This window comes from Canis aureus, chromosome 21 (assembly GCF_053574225.1).
Source record: "Canis aureus isolate CA01 chromosome 21, VMU_Caureus_v.1.0, whole genome shotgun sequence".
Lineage (NCBI taxonomy): Eukaryota > Metazoa > Chordata > Mammalia > Carnivora > Canidae > Canis > Canis aureus.
The window spans coordinates 34,464,309-34,489,646 of record NC_135631.1 but is presented as its reverse complement, the minus strand read 5'-3'; the positions used below and the strand labels follow the sequence as shown (position 1 = coordinate 34,489,646).

The 25,338-nt window shown below is 34.9% G+C and overlaps 1 protein-coding gene across 8 annotated transcripts in view; it reads right to left on the bottom strand.

The window, feature by feature from the left end:
• The window catches only part of CACNA2D1 (calcium voltage-gated channel auxiliary subunit alpha2delta 1), a 475,096-nt gene that overhangs the window by 175,975 nt on the left and 273,783 nt on the right, over positions 1 to 25,338 (bottom strand). For all 8 annotated transcript variants that reach the window (XM_077863845.1, XM_077863847.1, XM_077863846.1 and 5 more), the window contains exon 5: positions 17,342 to 17,383. In XM_077863845.1, coding sequence (XP_077719971.1) covers positions 17,342 to 17,383 — 42 coding nt within the window. The remainder of the gene's footprint in view (positions 1 to 17,341; positions 17,384 to 25,338) is intronic.

The following is a 25,338-nucleotide window of genomic DNA, read 5'->3' as shown; positions in this document are numbered from 1 at the left end:
CACTAGCTATGTCTCTGCCCATCTTGATATATTGTGGCATTATATGATATAATGAAAATATAGCAAATATTAGATACAAAAAAGTGAGAAAAGGAATTTGAAGAAAAGCTTAACATATGTTGTTTAATACGTTAATTAAAAGTTTCAAATAAATTCTCCTGCAGTTGAAATTTCCTATTTACCAGAACATACAAGAAGAAAAAATAAGCATATCTCTTTCCAACATTTTCCCCCATAAATTTGTCTCTTGAATTCTACAGACTACCATATATAAATGTATACAGAGAAACTGAATGGGCCTACTCTAAAATATAATTGAATGCATTTATTAGAACACATAAGTGAAACATGATAAGTATGTTTCTCATACTATTCATCTCAATATAATTCCAATCATTAAATAATAGATTAGATCACTCAGAGACCCAAGTACAAGCCAGTTTTGAATGGTTAGGCCATTCAATTTCACAAGCAGTACATATTAGCAAATTTAATTTGGAAAGGCAAAATAATAAGTCTGTGACAGACGCAAAAGGCTCTTGCATATTTAATATATTGATCTCAAATGAAACGTTTGTAAAATTGGTATCTATACTAATATATTTGTTTTTAATGTCTTGTTACCTTTTTCACATGAACTTAAAATGTAAAAAATATTCTACTGATAGCAAAATGTTTATTTTTTTAACTGATAGCAAAATGTTTAGAAAATAAAAGCTTATATATATTTTACCTAAATTGCAATAGAAAGTATCTTAATCACTGTCACAATTCACATTGCACATGCTCAACTAGAAACTCTGTTCACAATCATACCATGGTTAAGTTTAGCTCCCTTGCTCTCTTATTTTTCTGTGTTCCATAACACTGTGCAAGTATTAGTTGATACTGAGTAAGAATGGTTCACTGAGACTCTCTATATAAGTAACACAATTGGTATTTCAATCTCCCTAGTGAAACGAGTTAAATAAATTAGTTCTTGTGTAATGATCCAAATACTTACATAACTAGAGACTATAGCCTGGTGTACACTTCTCCAGTATGTGTTTTAAAATTTCTGCCTCTAAACACATCTTTTTCTTTTTCATAACTATTTCAAAGATATTTTTATAACAGAGATCTGCAACTTTAACACAATGTAGCCATAACTGATTTTAGATATTTATTTATTTAGTTAGTTAGTTAGTTAGTTTTACTAGTATTCCCAATATCAAATAAAAATTTGGATATATGCCCTTTAGGCATGTTATATCATCCAATATAAATAATTACCATGCATATATTATATTTAAAATAGACTTTCTTAGTCACTAAATCTAAAAAGTCTGGTATACCAGGATGTTGGCATCAACTCCATGGATTAAAAAGCAATGTTGCCTATGTAACCACTAGTTTACCCTTGGTATCTTAACCATTCTGTGATGTTCCATTAGTTAAAGCTGGGTACCTGTTCTGACCCTACAGAGGAAAGCCTCCTTCTTTTTAAGATTTATTTATTTGACAGAGAGAGAGAAAGAGAGAGAGAGATAAAGGGGGGGAGAGAGAATCTCAAACAGACTCTGTATGGAGTGCAGAGCCTGACTCAGTGCTCAATCCCCCAACCCGGATATCGTGACCTAAACTGAAACTAAGAGTCAGATGCTTATCTGACTGAGCCAATCAGGTGCCCTGAAAGTCTTCTTTTTAGTAGTAAATTATTTGCATCAATTAGAAATGGAAATTCATCAAAATAGCTGCCAGCTGACCATGCCAAATTAATGAATAATGAATAGAGAGAAAAAGGTGCTGAGCATCAACCAGCCTAATCATTCTGGTCAGGTTGTAAGGCCAAGCCGAATATTAAATAATGAATCCAGTTACAGTGGCAGTAAGAACATTGTTGTGTCTCTTGACTTAATTGGTTTACGTCGCTATTTTCACCTTGAATATGGTATGATTCAGGGAAGTATCCCCTGGATGACTAGTATTAGAAAAGAAACACAAATTGAAGGACAGTCTAAATTACATAGTAAAGATTCAATATAACATTTGAACTTTGTTTTACTAAATCATAAGAAGAGCATTTTTAAATTATAAATTTAATAAATGCCCATATTGCCTTTGCAGAAATGTATGAGTTTAGCGAATCATAATATGTTCGATGAAGAAACAAGAGGTTTTTAAAAATGAATTCAGAGGATTTCTCTAGTTCTTCAGGTAATTAAAAAGTTATAATTCCTCAGGTTTACCTTGCAGAAAAAGTATGACATTAATTCTTCAGAAGCAATTTACTCAAAGCATTAATAAAAAAGTTTTAAAGTTAACATGAAAAGCAAATTTATAACATTAGTAGTCAAAAGAAAAATCAAAGAAACAATTCTAGTTCTTTTTTTTTAAGATTTTATTTATTTATTCATGACAGACACACAGAGAGAGGCAGAGACACAGGCAGAGGGAGAAGCAGGCTCTCTGCGGGAGCCCCATGGGGGACTGGATCCTGGACCTCCGAGATCATGCCTTGAGCAGAAGGCAGAAGCTCAACCACTGAGCTACCCAGGTGCCCGAAACAATTCTAGTTCTTAAAGATTATATTCATTGTTAAACCTTCACGTAATCTTCTATTACTAATTATGACATAGAAAAGAGAAGAAACAGGCTGAAATAATCAGACTTTGAGGGGAAAAGGGAAGAGTAAGCAGCTGAAACTCCACGATAACAAACAGAGCAAGTTAAGAAGTATTGTAGAGGGTATTAAAGCAATATATTATACACACACACACACACACACACACACACACACTGTATATATACTGTTTCCAAATAGGACAGGGAGTGAAAAGCAAGTATGGATGTGAAATAAAACCAAACTAAATTAACTGAAAAAGGGATACTAGTCACTGCAATAATTTGTTTATTAAATTGTATTAAAAAAACAAAATAGACGTTGCTTAAATGAAGTGTATTAAGGTGGCTTGCTGATAAAGATTACCATGATAACATTCAAACAAGCTAAAATACAGAATCTGAGAACATCCTCAAAATAGATTGATGTAATTTTAGTTTGCATGATGGATGAAGGTTTGTAAACCACCTATCCCAGGACCTAGCACACAAGGAGAATGAGAGCCTTCTCATTGAGGAATCCCAATACAGGTAAGTGTGTTCACAGGAAGGGTTGTGGCCTGGTTTAAAACATGCCACATGGCATATGAGATTTTCAAACCACCTGCATAAGAAAAGCATGTCATACTATCCTATGTATATCTATTTAAATAGTTTTATTTTATTTTAAATAGTTATTTAAATGTATATATTTTTATATATAAATATGTAAACTAAATTTTGGGGAAAGTCTGATAGGATATTTTTCTCCACTAAGGAATTATGAAATGGTATTTTACATATGAAAAGAACTATGTGATTTTAGAGAGTCTAGAAGTTCAATACAGCACTTCTCCATGGAAACCACACCGTCTTATTTATATTACAAAAAGAAAACATTTAAATGAAGCCATTCTACTTCTAAAAAATTAAAAGCACAATTTTATATTCTAAATATTAGAATAGACAAACATACTTTATTAAATATTGTCAGAGCAAAAGATTTAAAAAAAAAAAAACTACAGAGGAGAAAGATCAATCATTTTCCCTTGATATCCAAGGCAAAGAGTGCCTAATGCCATATAATTAAGGTATAATCATAGAGCCTAGACTCCAGGTCTGCAATATCCCCACCATACTCACATGAAATGAAAACCTACCTATGGCCTGCAAGACTCCATATGATGTATTTCCCGCCTGACAACTCTTCCACTTTTCATATCCTTGCCCATGATGTTCCTACCATACCTGGCCTGTTTTCTGGTCTCTCCACTACCATGCTCTTCCTGGTCCAAATATCCTTGTGCTTGCTGTTTCTTTTGCCTCATGTCTTCCTGACTCCCTTTCACAGCACTAGTGCATTTTTCAGATCACAGTTGAAAAATCCTTTCTTGGAGATCCTCCATCTAAATTACCCCCATAGAATCCTGAATATATTACTCCATTTATCACCTTCAGAGCACTAATCTAACTGCAATTATTTAACCTTTTCTTTGCCCTACATTTGCAATCTCATTACACTAAAATACAATCTCCCCGAGAGCAAGAGGCCTCATTAGCATTGTTTAGTTGCTTCCCTGGCATCTAGACTATTGCTTAGAACTGTATTAGCCTGCCACATTTTTAGGTTTTCTGAGTGAATAAATAAACCTGAACCTATGTTTCCTGGCCACCAAACTTCTGCTTTTTCTATTTCAGTATGAAGCAAGCACAAAAGTTGGAAGCAATCTGGTAAATGGACAAACAGTGCCTCAGTCAGGAATCTAGGTTCTCATTTTCATTTCAATTCTCAAACCTTGCTCACTTTTTCCTTCCTTCCTTCCTTCCTTCCTTCCTTCCTTCCTTTTCTTTCTCTCTTTCTCTTTCTTTTAACAAAAGGGAAGAGAACAAGATCTGTAAAAATCATTCTAGCTCTGAAATTTCTAATTCTGCAATCAATGAATTTTAACTTAAAGAGAATTATTACAAATGTTTTTTTAAATGCCAAGTAACTGCAAGAACATGTAAATGGTGGAATGCTGGTATAGAGAAGCATTTACCAAGGGAGTCTCTCCTTAACCGAAGCCATTGCCCCTGATGATTTGCACCTTAATTTAGGGCAATACATTTGTAGTGTAGAGCTACAGACATCAGTCAGACAATTTGTAGCCGAACATGAATTAAAACATCAGTTGGGCATTAACGCCTCAATTTCAGACTTTACTTTTTACTTTCCTTCACTGTTAATCAAGGCCACCGTTTTGATAAGAATTTAAATGAAAATGAATGTCCCATGTGTCCGTGGTCTCCAAGAGAATCATTGGAGGGTTGGAAGAAGACACTAGAACTTACTCCTATTTCTAGCAAATGAAATATGAAAAAAAAAATAAAGTCTTCTAATATGGACTATATGGATTGACTTACCACTCCCCTCCACCTGCCTTACTGACTGCTGTGCGCTGGTCTCAGGTCACCTGTCACACTGCAGGTCCCACAAGAAGAGAGAGGAAACCCCTTACACTGGCATCTTAAGGGCTGTCTTCTCACTGGATGGTCACTTTCACGGTAGTACTCTATCCTTGGTATGTAAATTTACGTGTTACCTTCTCTGGTTTAACCTATTTCACATGGGCGAGTAATTCTAGAAGATCTTTGCAAATTCATAATTATCAAAGATCAAATGCTCGTAATGGAAGCTGCACCAAACAAAAAGTTAAGGACAGAGACGATGCTTCTATTTCCAGCACTGACTCTTCTTTAGTCTCATTACAGCATAGGAACTGTGGTCCCATTAGTTCAATTAGACGAGTCAGTCAAAAAAGTTACTATTATCAATTTGGATTTATATTTATTATTGAATAATAGTGCCCCATGGTCATGTGACTTATTGAGGTATTTCCCATGGTAATATGAGGTCATCATAATTTCCAAGGCATTTAATAACTAACCATCCCGGAAAAATGCTTATGCTTTTTCTTATAGTGATTTTTAATGCCATATGCCCTTAAACTTATACTTTATAAAGTCTCACTAAACTTTTAAAGCCTCTCTTGAGGCTTGTCAATATATCAGTTGACAGTATTAACTATTAGCTGAACTAACAAACATACTAGTTCAGTAGTACATATACAGAATTTATAACTAAATATTCTTATATCAGGAGGTGCACTTAATATGTGCAAACCAAAAAAAGGATGAAGATACCATTCAAAACAATTCAGTCCCTATCTTTGTGCAGCCTACTAACTTTTACACAGGTTAAGTATAAAATGCCCATATGATGCCAGTGAATTTTCCAAACTTAACAAATGTTTACAGAGTTCTAAATAAAGGTACCATACACTACTTCTGAAAAGAAAGAACTGGGGGTGCTGGGGTGACTCCGTCGGTTAAGCGTCCAACTCTTGGTTTCAACTCAGGCCATGATCTCAGGGCCCTGGGATGGAGTCCCACATCAGGCTCTGCACTGGGCATGGAGTCTGCTCAGGGTTCTCTCTCCCCCGCTCTCCCCTGACCCCTTCCCCAGCTCATTCTCTCTCTAAAAACATTTTTTTTTAAATAAAAAGTCTTTGAAAAGAAAGAAGTGGATATGGAATATAAAAGAGAATTATATATGCCACTTCTCCCAACAACTGAGAATCAATGTTTAAACTATCCTTGCAAAAGGAGTATATGCCCAAGAGCACAAAGCGTTAGAAAACTGCCAAAAGAGACTCAAAAAATTTTAAAAGCTTCAAAAACCAAAAGGTAGAAATCCTAGAAGAAACAGAACCTAATCTAAGCTATCTTTTTACTACTTTCATGTTTGTTTGTTTTCTCCCCAGCGAACCTTAATGTGGCTATATTTCACACAGTGGTGCCTGCAGACTTTTAAGTATCAATAGTAAATACCACTGCAGATAGTGGATCAGATCAGTGAGGATTTATGATGCCAAGTCTAACAATCTTTTCAATCCTACAGCTCATATTTTACCCACTGCAAATCACCTTAAACAAATAACTGTCAATGAGGAAGCTGATTAGATAAAATACAAACCAAATAATTAAACATGGACAGAATAATGAGTAGGCATACTAAATTAAAATTTTAAATCAAAACTCTCAAAAGATTGTAACCTTCAGTCTTATAACAGCCACATCAGGGCCCTTTCTCATCTCCCAAAGGTGCCCCAGGTAGAGGCAGGGTGGCAAGAATAGTGACACATGACTCTCGCTATGGATCATACCATCAGCATGACATTCAATTCCCTGCATAGCCAAATACCATGTGTGTGACACTGGGCAGGTCTCTTGAGCTCATTAAATTGCATTTGTCTTATCTGAAAATCATTAAAATAATAGTATATGTCCGAATGGATTAGTGTGGACTTTAAAAGGTGCACTGTATATAAAACACTTAGTGCCTAGTATAGAATAAGCATATATATGTTGAGTATTGTTACAATCCAAACATATAGCATCCAAAATATTTAAACCATTTATTTTAAACTAATACACAAAACAATTCTGATTAAACCAATTATTATACAGAAGCAATTTAATATTTGATTTCTCTGCCATCACCTATTTGAGGAATCAATGTCAGTCATCAACAGAGTCTGAAATAAAGGTCGCATATTATAAGATAGTGTAAAAAAAGAAAAGAAACTTTCGCTTAATTCTTTCATTAATAATTAGAATAGACTGCGTTGCTGTTTGATGCATACCTCTACTAGCTCATTCTACAATCACATTTGTTTCTCTAAAATAAAATAAAATCATGAAAGATTGGGCTTTCAAAAAGACATTTAGATAGGGCATTATGTTGGAATTAATTTTAATGTAGACAAGATTCTGCTAAGAAAATAAATAGCAACATAAATATGCAAGGGAATTCAGGGGACCAGCCAAATGTCGCAGACAGGTCAAATTTTTAACACAATCAATACAATAAAATGTACCAAATAAATCAACTCAACTTATCGACATGGGAATTGTGGGGTTGAAATCATTTCATTTGAAATTTAGTCAGAAACATAGATCTTGGAATTAGGTTAATAAGGGTTTGTAATGATCTGCTTTCTTTCTGCTTGTTCTGGGAATTAAGAAAATAGTGCAGCTTGCTGGTACAACTCAAGCCTTCTGGGGAATCTGCTTCACTAACCTTCAGGGAATTTAAGGATTTGTTGGGACAGATGTCTCTAAAACCTAAACTAAGAACCTCAATGAATTTCAAATTTCAGGAGAACTTGAATGTGGAATTTCATTTAAAAATGTTGCATTAGGAGCATTTTCTTTCATTTTTTGACATTTAATTTTCCTTTCAAATCTGGTTAGACAAAATCTACAAAGATATGAAGACAAATCACTGCATTGTGTTTATATTTTTAAATAGTTTTTTGAAGATTCTACTCAGGTATTTATTTTGTTAGGCATTGTCTTAAGTTTTTTATACAAATGCAAGGATTATATATATTCATAACAATAAATGGAAAATAGCTCAATCTAATACCCCTTCAGTATTGTCAGCAAATACACACATACAAACAGGTTCCACTTGGAGCTAAAATCGTTTCAAATAAATCTTAAATTTATTATAATAAATTAATAATTATTTTTTAAATTATGCTCATTAACATTCCTGATTACCTATTACAAGATGGGAAAGTTCTACATGCTTTATATGTGTTAACTAGTTTTCACAGTAACTGTGTGAGGTAGTTATTACTATTACCTTTATTTTACAGATCAAGAGAGTAAAACACAGAGAGATTATATGACTGCCAATATCACTTAGCTAGGAAAATAGCCGAGCTGGGATTCAAATCCAGGCAGTGGCACTCCAGAATACAATCTCTTAACCATCACACTCTGCTCCCTCCACTGTATAACACGGTGTATAATGATCATACATGTATGTCTTGTCATTTATTTAAAGGAGAAAAACAAATTGCATACAGAAGTATACAGAAATGAAATGGCATATCACTAATTTATGATAAAATATTTAAGCAAATAATAGAGGAAGCAATTATGGAGATATTATACTTTCCTGTCTTCTATACATTTAAGATATCTTTTCCTGGTGAAAAAAAAGTTTAAAAAAATGTTACATAGAGAGGCACCCATTTTAATGCTATCACCTCTTCAGAAATGAAATTGAGCAACTATTACTTATTCTAATTATGTGCAGATTCACATCTTTAGTTTGATGGAGTAAATACAATAAGTCTGATATCATCACAGAGATTCATAATAATTTAGCTTATCAGATCTGCCCTGACTTGGAACCCCAAATCCTGATTCTCATGGCACTTGAAGGAATTGGATATAAATATTCTAAACCTGCTTATTCCCAACTCGAATCAGTTTTGGATGTGGAGGAACCACATTGCCTTTTTTGACATTACTGCTGGTCCTCATGACTGTTTCAAGGGCCAAGAGAGGGAGGCTTAGGTGAGAAAAGATGAGAAAACTGTGTCCATGGTCAAGGACAGCTTTGCCACTCCCGTCTTAACTTGTTTCCACCCAACCTTGAAACCAAACATTTTCACTTCCACCATCCTTGCCAGAGGTTTCCTAGTTACTTTGCAAATAGAGCGCCACTTTAAAAAGTAAACACATTTTTACAAATGCTATGTAAGTACTATGGGTATTGAAACATATGAAACCTACCCAATTTAATAGGTATCACCTCAAAAATTACTCCTACTAACTATTACTAATACTAGAGAAAAAGTGACTAAGATCCTTATCTCAAGGTGCTAAAAATTTAAGAGAAAAGTTAATCCCTGTATACAAATGGTGTATTATACCACAAGACCAGATAGGTGTGACAACTAGTTTATGACACTCAGAGGAAGGAAATACCATTCGCTACCTAAAAAACTCAACAAACCTTCCAGAGAAAGTAGTACTTGAATTGGCTTATCAAGAATACTTAGTATTTTATTAGAAAAATAGTAGGTGGGACACCTGGGTGGCTCAGCAGTTGAGCGTCTGCCTTTGGCTCAGGGCGTGATCCCCGGGGTCCTGGGATTGAGTCCCACATCGGCCTCCCTGCATGGAGCCTGCTTCTCCCTCTGCCTGTGTCTCTGCCTCTCTCTCTGTGTCTCTCATGAATAAATAAATAAAATTTAAAAAAATTGTAGGGCATAATGATCACATAATTGGAGGAGAGAATATATTAACATTAATTAGCACACTGGCCATAGGAATAAGTGTCTTAAGTTTCCAGTAAGCTATGTGCTCAGCATGGAACTGTGGATCAGCAAATAACTTAGCCCAGTTACACCTGCACCTTTAAGTCTCGATTGGAAAATTTGTTTACATAATGATAGTCATAACTTTTCATCATCCATTGCAATCCAAAGGGACATTAATTTTACCCTTTATTCCAGCAACTGCTTCAGCTAAATCTGGCTGTCACGAAGTATTTTTATACCCAGTGGTGAATATAAATACCACTGATCTAAGTATGGGAGTACAGAAATCATAAAATGCCCCTGAGGAATGGTCTTATATCACAGCCATTGAAAAGCTTATAACTCGACAGCTCCCCACAAACTAACTCAGATACAGCCAACTGAAAGGTTATATTCCAAAGGAATAATTGATTACCTCTGAACGCTTGTTCTACCTTTAAGTGAGGCCATGTATCATCATTATAATGAACAAAATCAATAGATTGCACTTGAATATATCATTCTGTATATTCAAATCTTAAGTGCTGATAGACCAGCATGCAAGAATAACAGGAAACCGGAGATTCCAAATTTAATCTGGAATCCAAAATATACTAAATTTACGTCCTTCTTTGTATGATTTATTTCTACTATGAAAGCTACTCCTTCTTCATTTCCAGTTATTCATATCCCACATGCCCACCCCCTTCCCCTCACCTTCCCTTAAATGCTGGGATGCTACAGATTCTCTCCTGTACATTTTTTTTTATTTTATCTGTTGTGTGCATAGGTGATACAGGCTGAGAGTAAAACAAGGGAGTAACGGGATTGTGGCAAACTGGAGAATGTACCACATTCAAAATCATTCAGATTCTGATCTTAACACTGTGCCAGCACATCAACACGTATCCGTAATTGAATCTGGCTCTGCTATATGGGAAGCTTCACACTTGCTGGGGAAATTTCAGCCACCTGTTTTCAAAGTCCACTCATAAGCTAAGCATAACAGTATTCGAGGCCAAATTAAATAAATAGCTGCCTCCTAGAAATCTCTTCTTGGATTTCCTTGAGCAAGTTTTTTGGTATAAATGTTCTTGAGTTTTGAAAATCTTGGCTAAATCCTTTAAAAATCTTTGCTAAAAAATATTCCTATGTCCAGTATCCTAACCAACATAAACGTATTGTCTCCTCTAATGAAAGAAACACTGTAGCCTTTCAAATCTACAATTATATACAGATTTCTTTGCAAACCTGAATGCTTTCTTCCATTAAGCTTTTTTTTTTTTTTTTTTAAATCTCTAATCCATACGCTTTGACTTGATCTTTGGGAACACATGATGTATGGTTCACCTCACTGCATATTGTCCCCATCCATATGTTATCGTTTCTCACACAATTTTTTAAAACATTTTTGACATTCTGGGAGTATTTCCTTTTTCTTCTGATGGATAATCTGCACTCTTAAGTTTGTTAGTTCATCCAGTGAAATTGTTATTTTAGTAGTATTGATTTTGATGATTTTATTTTAGTCTACTTTACATACAGATCACTGGTTCTTTCTTTAGAGAATAAGCATACATTTAATGTTTTCTGCGAAGTAACTGAAAGAATATCTCAAAGGAAACATGTTTAATACTACAGTATTTTTACTGTACTATTATTGATCTCTTCATGTACTCCCTCCACTGACTGGTTTCTATCTGATTAGGTTTTTTTTTTTTTTTTAAGATTTTATCTATTTATTCATGACAGAGAGAGAGACAGGCAGAGGGAGAAGCAGGCTCCATGCAGGGAGCCCGATGTGGGACTCGACCCCGGGTCTCCAGGATCACACCCTGGGCTGAAGGTGGTGCTAAACCACTGAGCCACCAGGGCTGCCCTCTATCTGATTAGTTTTAACTGAAGGAAGACTTTTCCCGTCTCAAGATTAGGAAACAGCAAAATGGTACAGATTTCTTTCCAAGCATTTGTTCTTGCTTCTGTCATATTTGTAATTTGAAGGCAAAGAATGGAATTGAATGTATAGTATGGTTTCTGGTAAAGAGTAGGCATTTGAGAAGGGGGAACATTTTCGTCAGGGTCTTTTGATTCTAATTCTTCAGATAACAGAAACACACAGGCCTGGGCTGAAATTGAGCATGGTGGTAAAAGGGCATCCTTAAAAATGAGACCAAGTATGGAGCACAGAGATGGAAGATATATAATTATGACTTTGCTAATCATCAGCCAGTTCGTATTTGTGTCAAGAAAAGCTCCTCTTGAAACTTTGATTCACTGACTTATTGGGGGGGAAAAAACCTAAGTGATTACAATGTGCTGGTTGCTGTAAGAACTAAGTCACCTGCTGTGAGTACCAACAGCTGCCCTCCAGGAAGTAACAATCTAGGGAAGGATCCCAAGGGAATAATTTAAAAAGACTGGTTGTACCTCCAAGAAGAAGCTGTCATTTCTTTATAAAATTCACGATGACTTAGGAAAGAACTAGTTAAGTTTCATCAGTGTCTCAAATGCCAAACAAAGGCAATAATAACTGATATGAACATCTTGACAATTGAAAAAGAATTAGGGATACAGTATTTTACACATATTTACATGTTAATAATATAGATCATTAAAGGTACATGGATAATGTAGAAGCATAAAATAAAATGTGAAGCTCTTAAGCTCCATTTCAAGAAGCTCTTAAATATTTAAGAATAATGTCTAAAATCATACATTCATCATGGACATGGAAACAAAATGACTGATGTAAGAGAGGTAGGACATCGAGAAAATGATCACTATACCACTAGGCATGATAATGGAAAAATAAATCCTTTCCTTAAAAAAAAAATCCTTTCCTGCTAAAACAGAAATGGAGAAAAAGTTAAAAATCATAATCACAGGCTCAGGATTTACAATCCTTTGGTCTCCTTCAGGAGGCATAACATTTAAAACAGAAACATTAGCTCTCAACCATTTATACAACCACTTAAACAAATGAGGACAAATTTATTAATCAATAATATTGTCTCAATATTACCAATCCAATTAGTTCGTTTATTCACTAGATATTAGCTGCTGATGTGTGAGATGATAAAACTACCATTCTATAATTTCCAGTTACCTATTTTTATTACTGGATGTGGCTTTATGGATTTGAGTAATAAAACTACTGTAAATAATTAAATCAGTATATAAAAAGTCCAAAGGGCAAAGAACAGTGATGACAAGCCAATGTGAACCAAAACAATGAGATGACATTATGATTTGTTAACATTTGATATACAAAATATTAAGCACTACAAATTGTGAGTATTGGAGCCAATTAAATCCACCTCTATTGCAAGACTTCTGGTAAAGTTTGTAAATTTCGCCATGGAAGTCCAACTTCATCAGGTAAGAAACAATCTTCAAAAAAAATGTGTAACTACTGTAAACCAAAATTAGAATATCAAAGTGTAACATTTACTTACATGTCTGAACTTTCTTTCATTGTAAGATAATAAATATTTCCATTGCAGAAAATAATTTAATTATACTGATCAAAACACATGCATTAAGGGGAGACTAAGAGATATTCAATAAAGCACATAATTTTATGTACATTGTACTATAAAAAAGAGTTTTTTTGGGATGCCTGGGTGGCTGAGTGGTTAAGCATCTGCCTTCAGCTCAGGGTGTGATCCTGGGGACCTAGGATTGAGTCCCACGTTGGGCTCCCTGCAAGGAGCCTGCTTCTCCCTCTGCCTGTGTCTCTGCCTCTCTCTCTCTCTCTCTCATTAATAAATAAATAAAATCTTTTGAAAAAAAAAGAATTTTTCCCTCAGTTCCAAGTTGAAGAACTTGAATAGAAGTCACTCAGATAAGTGAGTAGCATTTCGGAATTAACTTCAATAAGTCAAGAAGAGGGAACTGAGGATCTGTTCATAAGCTGCTAATTATTTTGCAATTAGTATTCTCTCTTTAGTAACAGAATCCTCTATTTTGTTTGACTGCATGCCTACGTTGAGGAGGATTAAATTCCCACATCCTGATGCAAATCAGCAAGGCTGGTCACCAAGGTGCGGACAAGGGATGCAGATGTGAGCGATGTGTACAAACTGCAAACATACACTTAAAGGCCCACGGCTTGCCTTCTACTGCCACGCGCCTCCTTCCTGTTATCTAGGATGCAAAACTCAGTGTGTATGTTGGAGCAGCAATCTTGGATCACAACATGGAAAAGCTGTACTGAAGAGGGCGGAAAAACTGAGAGAAGGACCCTGGAGCCTAGAAGATTGAGACTCGCCACATTAGGTCTCATATCTAGAATGTTTACATGAGGGAAATAAACTTTTGTCCTTCAGTTACTTTTATTTACTTTAGTTCTCTCTATAAGAGTCAAACCAATACACCAATCACTGCCCATGGTTCATTTTTATTCAGTGTCTAAGGGTTTACAAGAGCAATAGAACTATCATTTCTAAAGCACTATAATCTTCCCCAATGAAAAGTTTCATTGAAAAAAAATAAAAATAAAAATAAAAAAAGAAAAAAAGAAAAAAAGTTTCATTGAAATATAAAATAAATTACCTTATAGTTCTTAATAAGCTCTCAAAAAATTTACACGAAATAGTACAATTTTCCAACAAACTTGATCCCGCTACTAGTATTCCGAGAATATTCTGAACTGCAATGAAATCTGTGGATCACCTAATTACCTAGAGCATGTCTTACGTGAAGGGCAAACAATTTTAATGAGCTTTACTGCCTTATAAGTGAGTATGATTTGGGGGTTGGAATGAAGCGTGAAGCAAAGTCTCATTTCTATCCTAACCCTCTTCCTACTATACGATATTCTTTGTGAATTATTCTCACAGTTATTATTTATATATAAAGAATTGAAAATACTTTCTCTAAATCCTGAGCATCATTTTATTTTTTCTGTGAATAATTTTTAAGTTTTACATTTTAAAGTTGATATTTTGCTTTACAGAGTCTTGATTTCACTTGCTAAAGCTTATCTCTTGGCCTAAGAAAGAGAATGCATCTTTCTTATAGGTACGTTTATAACTTATTATAATATTATAGACTTTTGGGGATGGAAGAAGGCAATAAAACATGATGAGTTCAACAGGTTCACTTGTATTAATCCTTTTTTCTCCTACACAATTTTATTTGGATAAATGAATAAACATCTGTATCGGCAAATGATGTAGCCCTAAGCACTGAGCACAGCTCAAGTAGTAGAAATATACAATCCCTGCACACTTTTCCATTTTAATGGACATATACTAACTTTGCAGCATAGTGACTGACTACTATGAATTTTACCTTTGTACTATTCTATTATACCACTGAATACTAACTGGGGAGGCGCTCACTAAAAGGCTGCATCTACATCTATGCATATGGTTGTTAAAATCCTGAACAAAGAAAACCCACTATTTCTATGCAAAATAAAAAAACTTTCTAATTCAGAAGCAAACTTGACGTAAGTAAACAAAACTATTTTATTTGACACCAAAAATAGGACTTCTTTATTTGCTTTAAGGAAAAGAAAAACATATTTGCAAACATATTTGATGATTATTTGGTATCATCATCTTTAGGCAACACTCAATTGGGGGATTGGACCAAGCATGTTCATCCAACTACTTTATTTAATATGAAATCTTTGTCATAGTTTTACAAACTATTTGTAAATAGCTATAATTAGTATAATACAAGGAAGGGTGAAAAAGATTTATCATGTATATTTTAAATGACCACATAATTTTTAAATATCAAATACTAATCCATTTAACAGTGAAACAAAATGTCTGCCCCAAGATAATATTCATTCTAATACCAATCAATAAACTATTTTTTAAAAATTTATTCATTTGGGGGATTCCTGGGTGGCTCAGCGGTTTAGCACCACCTTCAGCCCAGGGCATGATCCTGGAGACCCAGGATCGAGTCCCACGTTGGGCTCCCTAGGTGGAGCCTGCTTCTCCCTCTGCCTGTGTCTCTGCCTCTCTGTGTCTCTTATGAATAAATAAATTTTAAAAAATCTTAAAAAGAAGATTTATTTATTCTGAGAGGGAGAGGGAAAGAGAGAGAGAGAGAGAAAGAGAGAGAGAGAAAGCCAGTGCAAGCGGGGGGTGGGGGGGGGCGGTGCAGAGGAAGACGGAGAGGAGAATCTCAAGCAGACGCCCCAGTGAGCACAGAGCCCGATGCTGAGCTTGCTCTCAGGACCTGACCATCAAGATCATGACATGATTCAAAATCAAGAGACAGACTCTTAACCCACTGAGCCACCCAGGTGCCCCATCAATCAATAAACTATTAAAACACCTTGTGTTAACTGTTGGTTTGTCCCTAACAAACTTCCTACATCATTAAAATGACATATAAAATTATCATAAAAGGATAATAATTATCATAAAAGCACTAACAAAACACCCATGGCTAGTAAAAAGAAAGCACTTTTTAAAAGAATCCTAGTTCTTCATTTATTAAATGAAGAAAACACAAGCTCCTTCCTTCATAGTGTCATAGAAGGAATTAAATAAAAGAATGTGTGTAGACTGGTCAGGAGTGTGCAGGCAAGATCAGTGCTCAATAAACTATGATGTTCAGGAGTAGTAGTAGTGGTGCAGTTTGAAAAGGTGTGGCATCTCAAGCAAACTACCTTGTGTTGTTTTTTAATTTTTTTTCCTAAAGGCCCGCTACAATTGATTTATATATGTTTTTCACTTTCCCGTGAAGTAGCTAGGAGAAAATAGTACATGAATATATTTTCTGAGTCAGATTAAAAAGTGTGAATAATAAATGGTAATTTTTTTTATATTTGTTTGACTTGTTCACAAATCTATCCCAAGTTCTTGGAAGGATACCAAAAATACAAGAAGCCTTCAACAAACACTTTTGGATAAATAGGTGTAAATAAATATTTTTTTCATGATAAAAAAGTCAAATATATTAGAATTTAAATGAACTTAAGTGTAAACTTATTTTTTATAATTTTGCAAATGCTTCCACTATAACTGAGTCATTAAAATGTCTCCCTCAAGTCTGCTCAAATGTGGCAATATTAGAAGTAACTTATTTGTGCTAAAATAATCCATGTTTGAAAATCACCTGAATATGTACATTACAGTCATTTATTGAAAAAGGCATATTGAACACCTACTATGATTCAAAGATCGGTTGGGCAAGGCACAGCTTCCCAGGTGTGGTTCACATTGTAGGGGAAATAAGTGGGCCCCCTGGAATGTGCAGTTCAGGCCAGAGAAGACCTGCCTAGTAACCCTGGTGAAAAGAGTCAGGCTCCAGAGATGGATGGGATCCAAACTCTGTTGCCCATGTTGCTAATGGAGTGTGAGATACCACAGTCAGCGTGGAGGGCTGAGGTCTGCACAGGGCACAGCGAAAGTTCAGATCCAGAGAAACACATGGCTTTTCCACCCAGAAAGATGCCAAAGACAATTTATTAAAGATCACATAAGCCCTAAAATCCATCACTACCTTGTTAGGTCAAACCAGTATTCTGTTTATGCTAGAGAACGTTTTCTGAAAAACTGAACCTGCTATGTCAGCTTCTTCTATAAAGCCAGTCATCCTAGCATAATTCAGTTTATCTCAAAGTTTAATGTAAAACTTTTAATACTCACATCAAGATCATCCTTGGCATTGTAGTAGACAACTTCATTGCTCTATAAAAAAAGAAAAGAAGAGTGCTTTATTTATTTGAGTAAAAATGTAAAAATATACTGGATCAAGCACTGCATATATTTTATGTATATTTTAAATAATAAACCCCTCATAGTATTCCTTTCATAAAATACTCCACGAAGATCCATAAAGATAAGCCAATATTTCCTAAAACCATATTAAAACACTGTATCAGTGATACATCTTGCACTGAGGAAAATGTATCTCAGTATAGGTCTGAGAATCATTTGTCAAGAAAAAATAAAGAATGCATAATGCATAGAAGTTATATATGTACACACTCAGAACACACATACACACACACCCCTAAATCATAAAATCATAAACAGAATAATTCAAGAAAAATGTACAAATGTGACTCGCTAATACTTCACTGACAATGTGACTTTAAAAAATATATATATATATATATATCACATGTTGAAATTAGTGAAGAAAGGTGTATCTAGACAATATTGGCATAAATTTCTTCATGAGATTCAGACAAGAGATCAAGAATAATTGAATCTAGACAGCAAAAAAGATCAGATTATCTAACACACTAATATTATCATATTCTACCAAAGTGGTGAATGAGCACTGGCTCTTCGAGAATAAATGTATCCAGACATTTCCATCAGCCATTGATGTTGCTCAGCTATGCCATAACTATAAATTATGGATATAAATTGTGTTACAGAATGAAAATGGAAAGGAAAGAATGAACAAATGACTGTCAAGGAATTTAAAGGTTTTATTCTTTGAGGCTCCAAGACTAGTTTAGTTCTCTGCAATGTTAAAATAACCCACTTATACTGATTTCCTTTTCCTTTCTTCTCTTGATTGGAGATATGATCCATCTTCCCTATGTCTTCAGGAGAAACTGGAGCATTAGGTAAAAATGCATTTTTCTGTGCCTCATTTAATACCTAAAACATGGATACTCTGAAATTGTATTAAAGGAAAATACAGTATACATTTTTGTAAAAAGAATATTACTCTAAGAAATTCAAGAAATTAGTGCTTCTTAAAATATATTCCACCTCCACTAGTTAGAAATAACTAGTTCTTAAGATATTCTATGGCCCTATGACTTTAAAATAAACAGTGAAGTTAAAATCATCTCTTTTCAGCTTTTGAGTTTCAGTATATGAATGTACATTATACATCTCCAGGAATAAAACAGATCTTGTTTTGTCTCTCAAATTTATTTGCTACGGAATCTGCCTCTCTTTTTTTGATCTGAGAAATATACCATGATCCCAAAGTTCTATAGATGATAGATCTCTCTGAAGACCAAACTAGAAACTATATTAATAAATAACAGAATGCATAACTCATAATACTAAAGGAAACCATGACTTTGAATTTATTTCATTTAGAATCAACAACTCTAAAAATTACCATTTAATTAATTCCTTTAAAAAGAATTAAGTAGCTAAGGAATTTTAACATGCATAAAAATTCTAATTCCTGAAGCATTTCTTACAGCATTAATTTTGTAACAAAGCTAAAATACAAAATCAGAATTCATCATATACACAAAGTAAGAGAATCTTCTGAATCCACCAGAGTCTCAAATCTAATTAACAGTTTATTGATTCCTCTTGCAACACTGTAATTTATATTTAGGAGACAATTTTCAAATTGGAATGTGGATTCCATCAAAAGATAAAATTCGAATAAGTTTATCTTCATTTTAGACTTTATTCCTGCTAACTTCTTTACATTTACAGAATTTAAATGTAGAAAATAAGATGAAACTGCATTAAATTTCAAGTGATTCAACATCATTATTTTCAACAAACATTCATTAAATATCTATATACACACATCGCTGTGCCAAGAGAGACAAAAAGATAGGTTAAACATAGCTATCCCTAGCTTTTAAATAAAATAACAGACACTGACCAATTACATAAAACAACTAATATATTTAGACTTACATTTGGCCCATGGTAATAGAGCTAACAGACTACATTTTTTTTTTAATTTTCTTTCTTATACACAGGGTCACATATAACAAATAAAGAGAATTTAATTAAACCTACAATTAAGAATATCACATACAGAGTCAAAAGAGGATAAAGCATGATAAAGAAACACTAGTTTAACTCAAACTAAGTATTTTGATTCTATTACATTAAAGTGTGCCTGAAATAAAAATAAAAATGAAGAAAATATAAGTTTATTGGAGAGTTTTCAGACATTTTTTCCTTTTGTTATTGTACTATATTTTATACAAAATCCTATTACTTTTCTTCCAGAAACTCTATATTGCTTCTAAAACTTAATGAAAATGTGTACTGCAAATTTTATTTAAATTTTATGCATCTGCAACAGGCTTTCTAGACTCTGGAAGACATAAGATCCCCAAAATTGATTTTTTTCTTCTATTAAGTAAACTGGAAAAAAACCCCAAACCACCTTATTCAATAAAATTATACTGCATACACAACAACCATACTTATTTTAACTGAGGTATTTTATTTCTCTACTTTTAAAAAGCTTTCTTTAGGGGTGCTAATCAGTTAAGTGACTGTCTCTTGATTTCAGCTCAGGTCGTGATCTCACCCTCCTAGACCAAGCCCCTGTGAGGCTCTACACTCAGCAGGAAGTCTGCTTGAGATTCTCTCCCTCTCCCTCTGCTCCTCCTCCCCTGCTCTCCCTCATTCCCTCTCTCTCTCTTTCAAAAAAAAAGAAAATGCTTTCTTTATACAACGTTCATTTCTTATATGGTCAAAATATAAATACAAAGGAAAACAGAAGTATGGCTTTCTAATAAAACTCTAAAGTAATTAATTAAATGTGTTCTTAGTTCATCATGATTTAATAAGAGAACAAAGATCATAATGGACTGCGCAACTGGTTGCTACATCCATTGCCTTAACAACAAAATGTCTTCTTCACCAATGCATGTGATGTTGCTTTTGGCTTAGAGGCATTTTTTACCTCATTTTTTATAAACAGACTTTCTCAAACCCTAAACTTCGCAGTGACAGGATGCACATTTCATTTACTCCCTGATCTTACCTAACAGAAAAGCTCAATTGATCCATTTCAGTAAGCATAAATCTACATAGGGCATCAGGATTTGGCGAAAGTGTAACTGCATTTAATTCATCAACCAGCTCACTATCATGGCAATAGGACATTAAAATAAATGGCAAACATTCACAGAACGTTTAATTTGTATAATCATCTATAAATAATATTTCCAGTCTCAGTTCCTCATGCTTTCTTACATAAAATTAGAATTGTTTACTTAACCATGGCTTTTGTTTAGAGTTGAAAAGTGGCTTAGATATTATTTTAAATATAAGCTTGAGGAAAATTCTAATTTGGTGAAGTCATAGTAATTCTCTTCCCCATCGCATTCATTTTTAGCTATCTCCTCTACTATTTAAAATATATGACATGTGCGGCTATGTTAAACTAACTGAGTCTGAAATCAAATCGCTCAAAATATATCCAAAACCATCTCAAAGGGATTGGGTTAAAAGACAATTCTCAGGAATCAAGTACAATTCACACTGAATCAGCCTATTTTTATGTTCTGCTGTCTGTCTTATAGGGATGAAAATTAGGAGACCAAACTGTAAAAACAGACACATGGCCTGAGGGGGGCAGAACTGAAAAAGAGGAAGTATCAGCTGAGTCCTTTCTTCCTTTACTGGGCCCCCTGTCTCCATCCCACTCAGACTGTACCCAGGGAGATTTGGGGTCTCCCAACAAACAGAGGGAGCCAAGCTCACTCATTCAACGATAGTCTGGCGATCTTATTCTGTACAGCTTTGGAAAAATAAAAATGAAGACTATCCACACTGTGCCCATAAGAAGCAAGTTTCTCATCCTCCTCGTACACATGTGCCAAGAATATCAGAGCCAGTTGCTCTGACCTGCTATAACTGAAGAGTATCTCTCGTTAGTTACCCTTGGATGGCATGACCACACCGGCCAAAATTTCCCCCGGTTTCAAAATAGGTGAGAGTTAAAAACTTCAGATAGTTTAAATATTCCTCCTGCATTTACAATCAATTCAAGCGCGTGTGCGTGCATGCGTGTGTATGCATGTGTTTGTGATTCATTCACTTATCCTATCACTCAAAATTCCCTCAGCCCCTCCTCCAGGAAAACACAGTTATATCAGTTATCTTTTAATATTTTAGGACGATGCCACATAAGCTAATTATTACAGGCACAGAATACAAAATTGAGTCATCCTGTTTCTCTACCATGCTTCTGGCTAGATGTTTTCATGCAAATTATTGGACAACATCACCTTGGAAGGTATTTACACTCAAATACAAAGGTTTTTAGTGGGTTTTAGTGTATTACATACAGTGTGATTGGACAAAGCCAGCAACAGCATCAAACTAGATTCGCAGATTAGTTAAACCTTTAGAGAGCTATTTTTCATCATTTGAGCAACACCAGATGACAAGAACAAACTGTTTTGTTTCTGATTTTTAACCAAGTAGTTTAGTTATTTATTATCTCCTTGAAACAAATTTACCCAAATGTTCCACGCTAACATAATACTGCTGCTTACCGAAATTTAAAGCATCTCCTAGCAAGTTGAGAGATGAATTACTTTAGTTTCCCATTGTTTCCAAGGAGTCAAAATTAAATCTGGGCAAAATAGACCATTCCATCTTAAAAATGTATATTGTGAGTGACAGTCCCTTGCATGCCACTCTCCTATAAAACTTGGCCTCTGATGAATAGAATGAATTTATGTTAAAAATCGGAAGCAGAAGTACAAAGCTTCCACATGGAAGTAAGATGGTGCCAAAGAAAAGATTTAAATATTGGAACTGAAAATCAGGATTTTATAGCCAACATCTGAAATATATGACACATTCAAAATTCAAATGGAGATCAACTTCCTGTCCAAATTACTAATTCTCTTTTCTTGGCTGTATGCTTGACTCTGCACATGATCCACAGCCTGACAAATTTTGAGCAACTGTATTGTCTGCTAAAGTTGCTTTTTAAAAAATCACATTCTTAATATTCATTACTTTTCAGTTCCAAAAATGAAGTCAATCAGGTGAATATTAAGGCTACTCTTGTTAAAAATGAGTTGTGTCAATGGTTCCTGCCCACCAAGATCCATACTGTTTAGCACAAATCCGTTACAATTCATAAATTCTGATTAATATATTTTTGTCACAATCTGACCTGGTAAACCCACCCCCCAATGCCCTTGACATGAGCTCCAGTCAACCAGGTCCATAGGACATGATAATCAGCAGCTCTGTAGCTCTTTGTGAATAAAAGAACTTAGGAACCTATTGTGTCTGTGTGTGCATGCATGTGTGTAGGGGGGCGAGAATGGTGACTACGAGCAAAAATTCCCAAAGACAGCTGAGAGTGGTTGATGCAGTAAACTGAAGACAGGGGTTCTGGAAAAACAGTATTTTCCTATGTCATTATATTTGCTTGAGGTTTGGACACATGAGCACGCTGCTGATGAAAATAAAAAAGGAAAACTAAAGATGGGCACATTCCATCGTGAGATCAGTGTCAGCAGATTCAAGGAACAAAAGCATGAGGAAAACCTACATTCACATATATGACAAGAGGCAATTAAAAGAAAAAAAAATGATGTAAGGGGTCTAGCACAGTGCCTGGCACACAATACATGTCCTGTATGTTATCAACCATCAGGAATATCCATAGAAGTTATCTATTAGCATTAGCTCGTAGTTATATATGAATTGATCATTTATTTTTCTTAGACCAGTTAGTATGCTGTGAGTCTATTTAATTCATTTAAAGTCCTTTCTTCAAGCATTTCACATGGCAGACTGCAAAAGAAATGGGATTACTACTTGCTGTTATTGTTTTTAATCTGATATATTAAATAAGGTTGATTTATTTTAAAAAGCCCAATAAGGGGCACCTGGCTGTCTCACTCAGAAGAGCATGCAAGTCAGGGTCGTGAGTTTGAGCCCCACATTGGGTATAGAGATTGCTTTAAAAAATTGAAAATAATCCTAGTACAGATGTAATGTTTGACAGTTCTGTAGGCATCCTGTCCATTAAATATGTTACATCCTTCAAATTTCTCTGTGATTTTAAATACTCTAAATACCATACTACCTGACTTCTCTGACCATAGAAACTAATAGGTGCCTAAATCTATCCATTAATAGTATCTCATTTCTCTATTCCTTTCTTAGAAAGATTCCATTTTTCCAGGTGTAGTTACGGTTTCAACAACTGAAATGCTTAAAGTTTGAATCCTGATGAGACAGAGGCTACTTCCAACCGCTTGCTTTCAATCACAGAACCAATAATTTATTATTTTTTTCTTAAGCTAGTTGGAATGTGTTTTCTGATACACAGGCTCCACGCAGGGAGCCCGACGTGGGACTCGATCCCAGGTCTCCAGGATCAGGCCCTGGGCCGAGGGCGGCACTAAACCACTGAGCCACCCAGGCTGCCCTAGGCTGATTATTAAAAATAAAATAATGATGGTTGCCTGGGTGGCTCAGCAGTTGAGTGTCTGCCTTTGGCTCAAGTCGTGATCCCAGGGTCCTGGGATCGAGTCCCACATCGCGCTCCTGGTAAGGAGCCTGCTTCTCCCTCTGCCTGTGTCTCTGCCTCTCTCTGTGTCTCTCATGAATAAATAAATAAAATCTTTAAAAAAATAAAATAAAATAATGACATATTACTAATCTCAATTTTGCATATTTGAAAGCTAAGACCTACAGTAAACTGAATCCAAAAGTGTTAATATCTGGTCAAGTACTAGTCCTTCCCATGTACTGCTATCCTAAATGCAGATAATCTACCTCTTAGAGACAGTGAACTCCGCAGATACTCTATGAAATTCACCTAATAATAGTGTCTAATAATATTTGAGATAGATTTGTCTTATCTGTTCGTTTAATGTTGCCTTATAATCGAATATAAATAATAGTGAAAGGGAATATAAGGGAAGGGAGAAGAAATGTGTGGGAAATATCAGAAAGGGAGACAGAACATAAAGACTCCTAACTCTGGGAAACAAACTAGGGGTGGTGGAAAGGGAGGAGGGTGGGGGGTGGGGGTGAATGGGTGACGGGCACTGAGGGGGGCACTTGATGGGATGAGCACTGGGTGTTATTCCGTATTTTGGTAAATTGAACACCAATAAAAAATAAATTTATTATAAAAAAATGTTGCCTCATAATCTATTTTAACATGTGAATTTAATTTAATACTAATTTCTTTAGCTTACCAGAAGAAAAAAGAACTGGAAAATAACTTCGGCCTTTTTAAAGTTTACTTCTGTTACTTTTAGCAGATAATATTTTACATTGATTCATCAGGTGATTGCTATTATATATTTGTAATACTCTAACTGTTGTGTTTATTTTTAATGTATGCATTTATTTGAGAGAGAGAGAGTGAGTACACAGAGGGAAGCAGCAGACTCTCCACTGAGCAGGGAGCTCAAAGTGGGGCTCAATCCACAGACCCCAGGATCATGACCTGAACTGAAGGCAGGTGCTTAATCAACTGAGCCACGCAGGCACACCTGTTGTGATTTTTAAGCAGCCATTATGTTGCTAGTAAATTGAAGAATTCCTTAATAACTGTGCCAGCACATTAAACCAATCAACGAGCCAAAGTCCTCTAAGAAAAGTCATCACAGCAAAAGATGATAGACCCAGGTGTCTTTACTATATTTCATCACCTGATTACAAAGAGGCTCACAACTCAATCACTGAGCAATACTATGGGGCTAGTGACACGACTGGACACCCTACGCAGGAAAAAAAAAATATAATATTCAGCAAAGGAAATGTTCATCATTTCTGCATTAAAGAAATCTTAAAATAAATTGAAAAAAGAGGATTGCAAAAAGAAGAGAGATTAAATTGTTTTGATTTGAGCAGAGACAGCATTCTATTATGTGTCTATTCAATGCTTGTGCAGTGTCTGCAACGTTGTATGAACTACT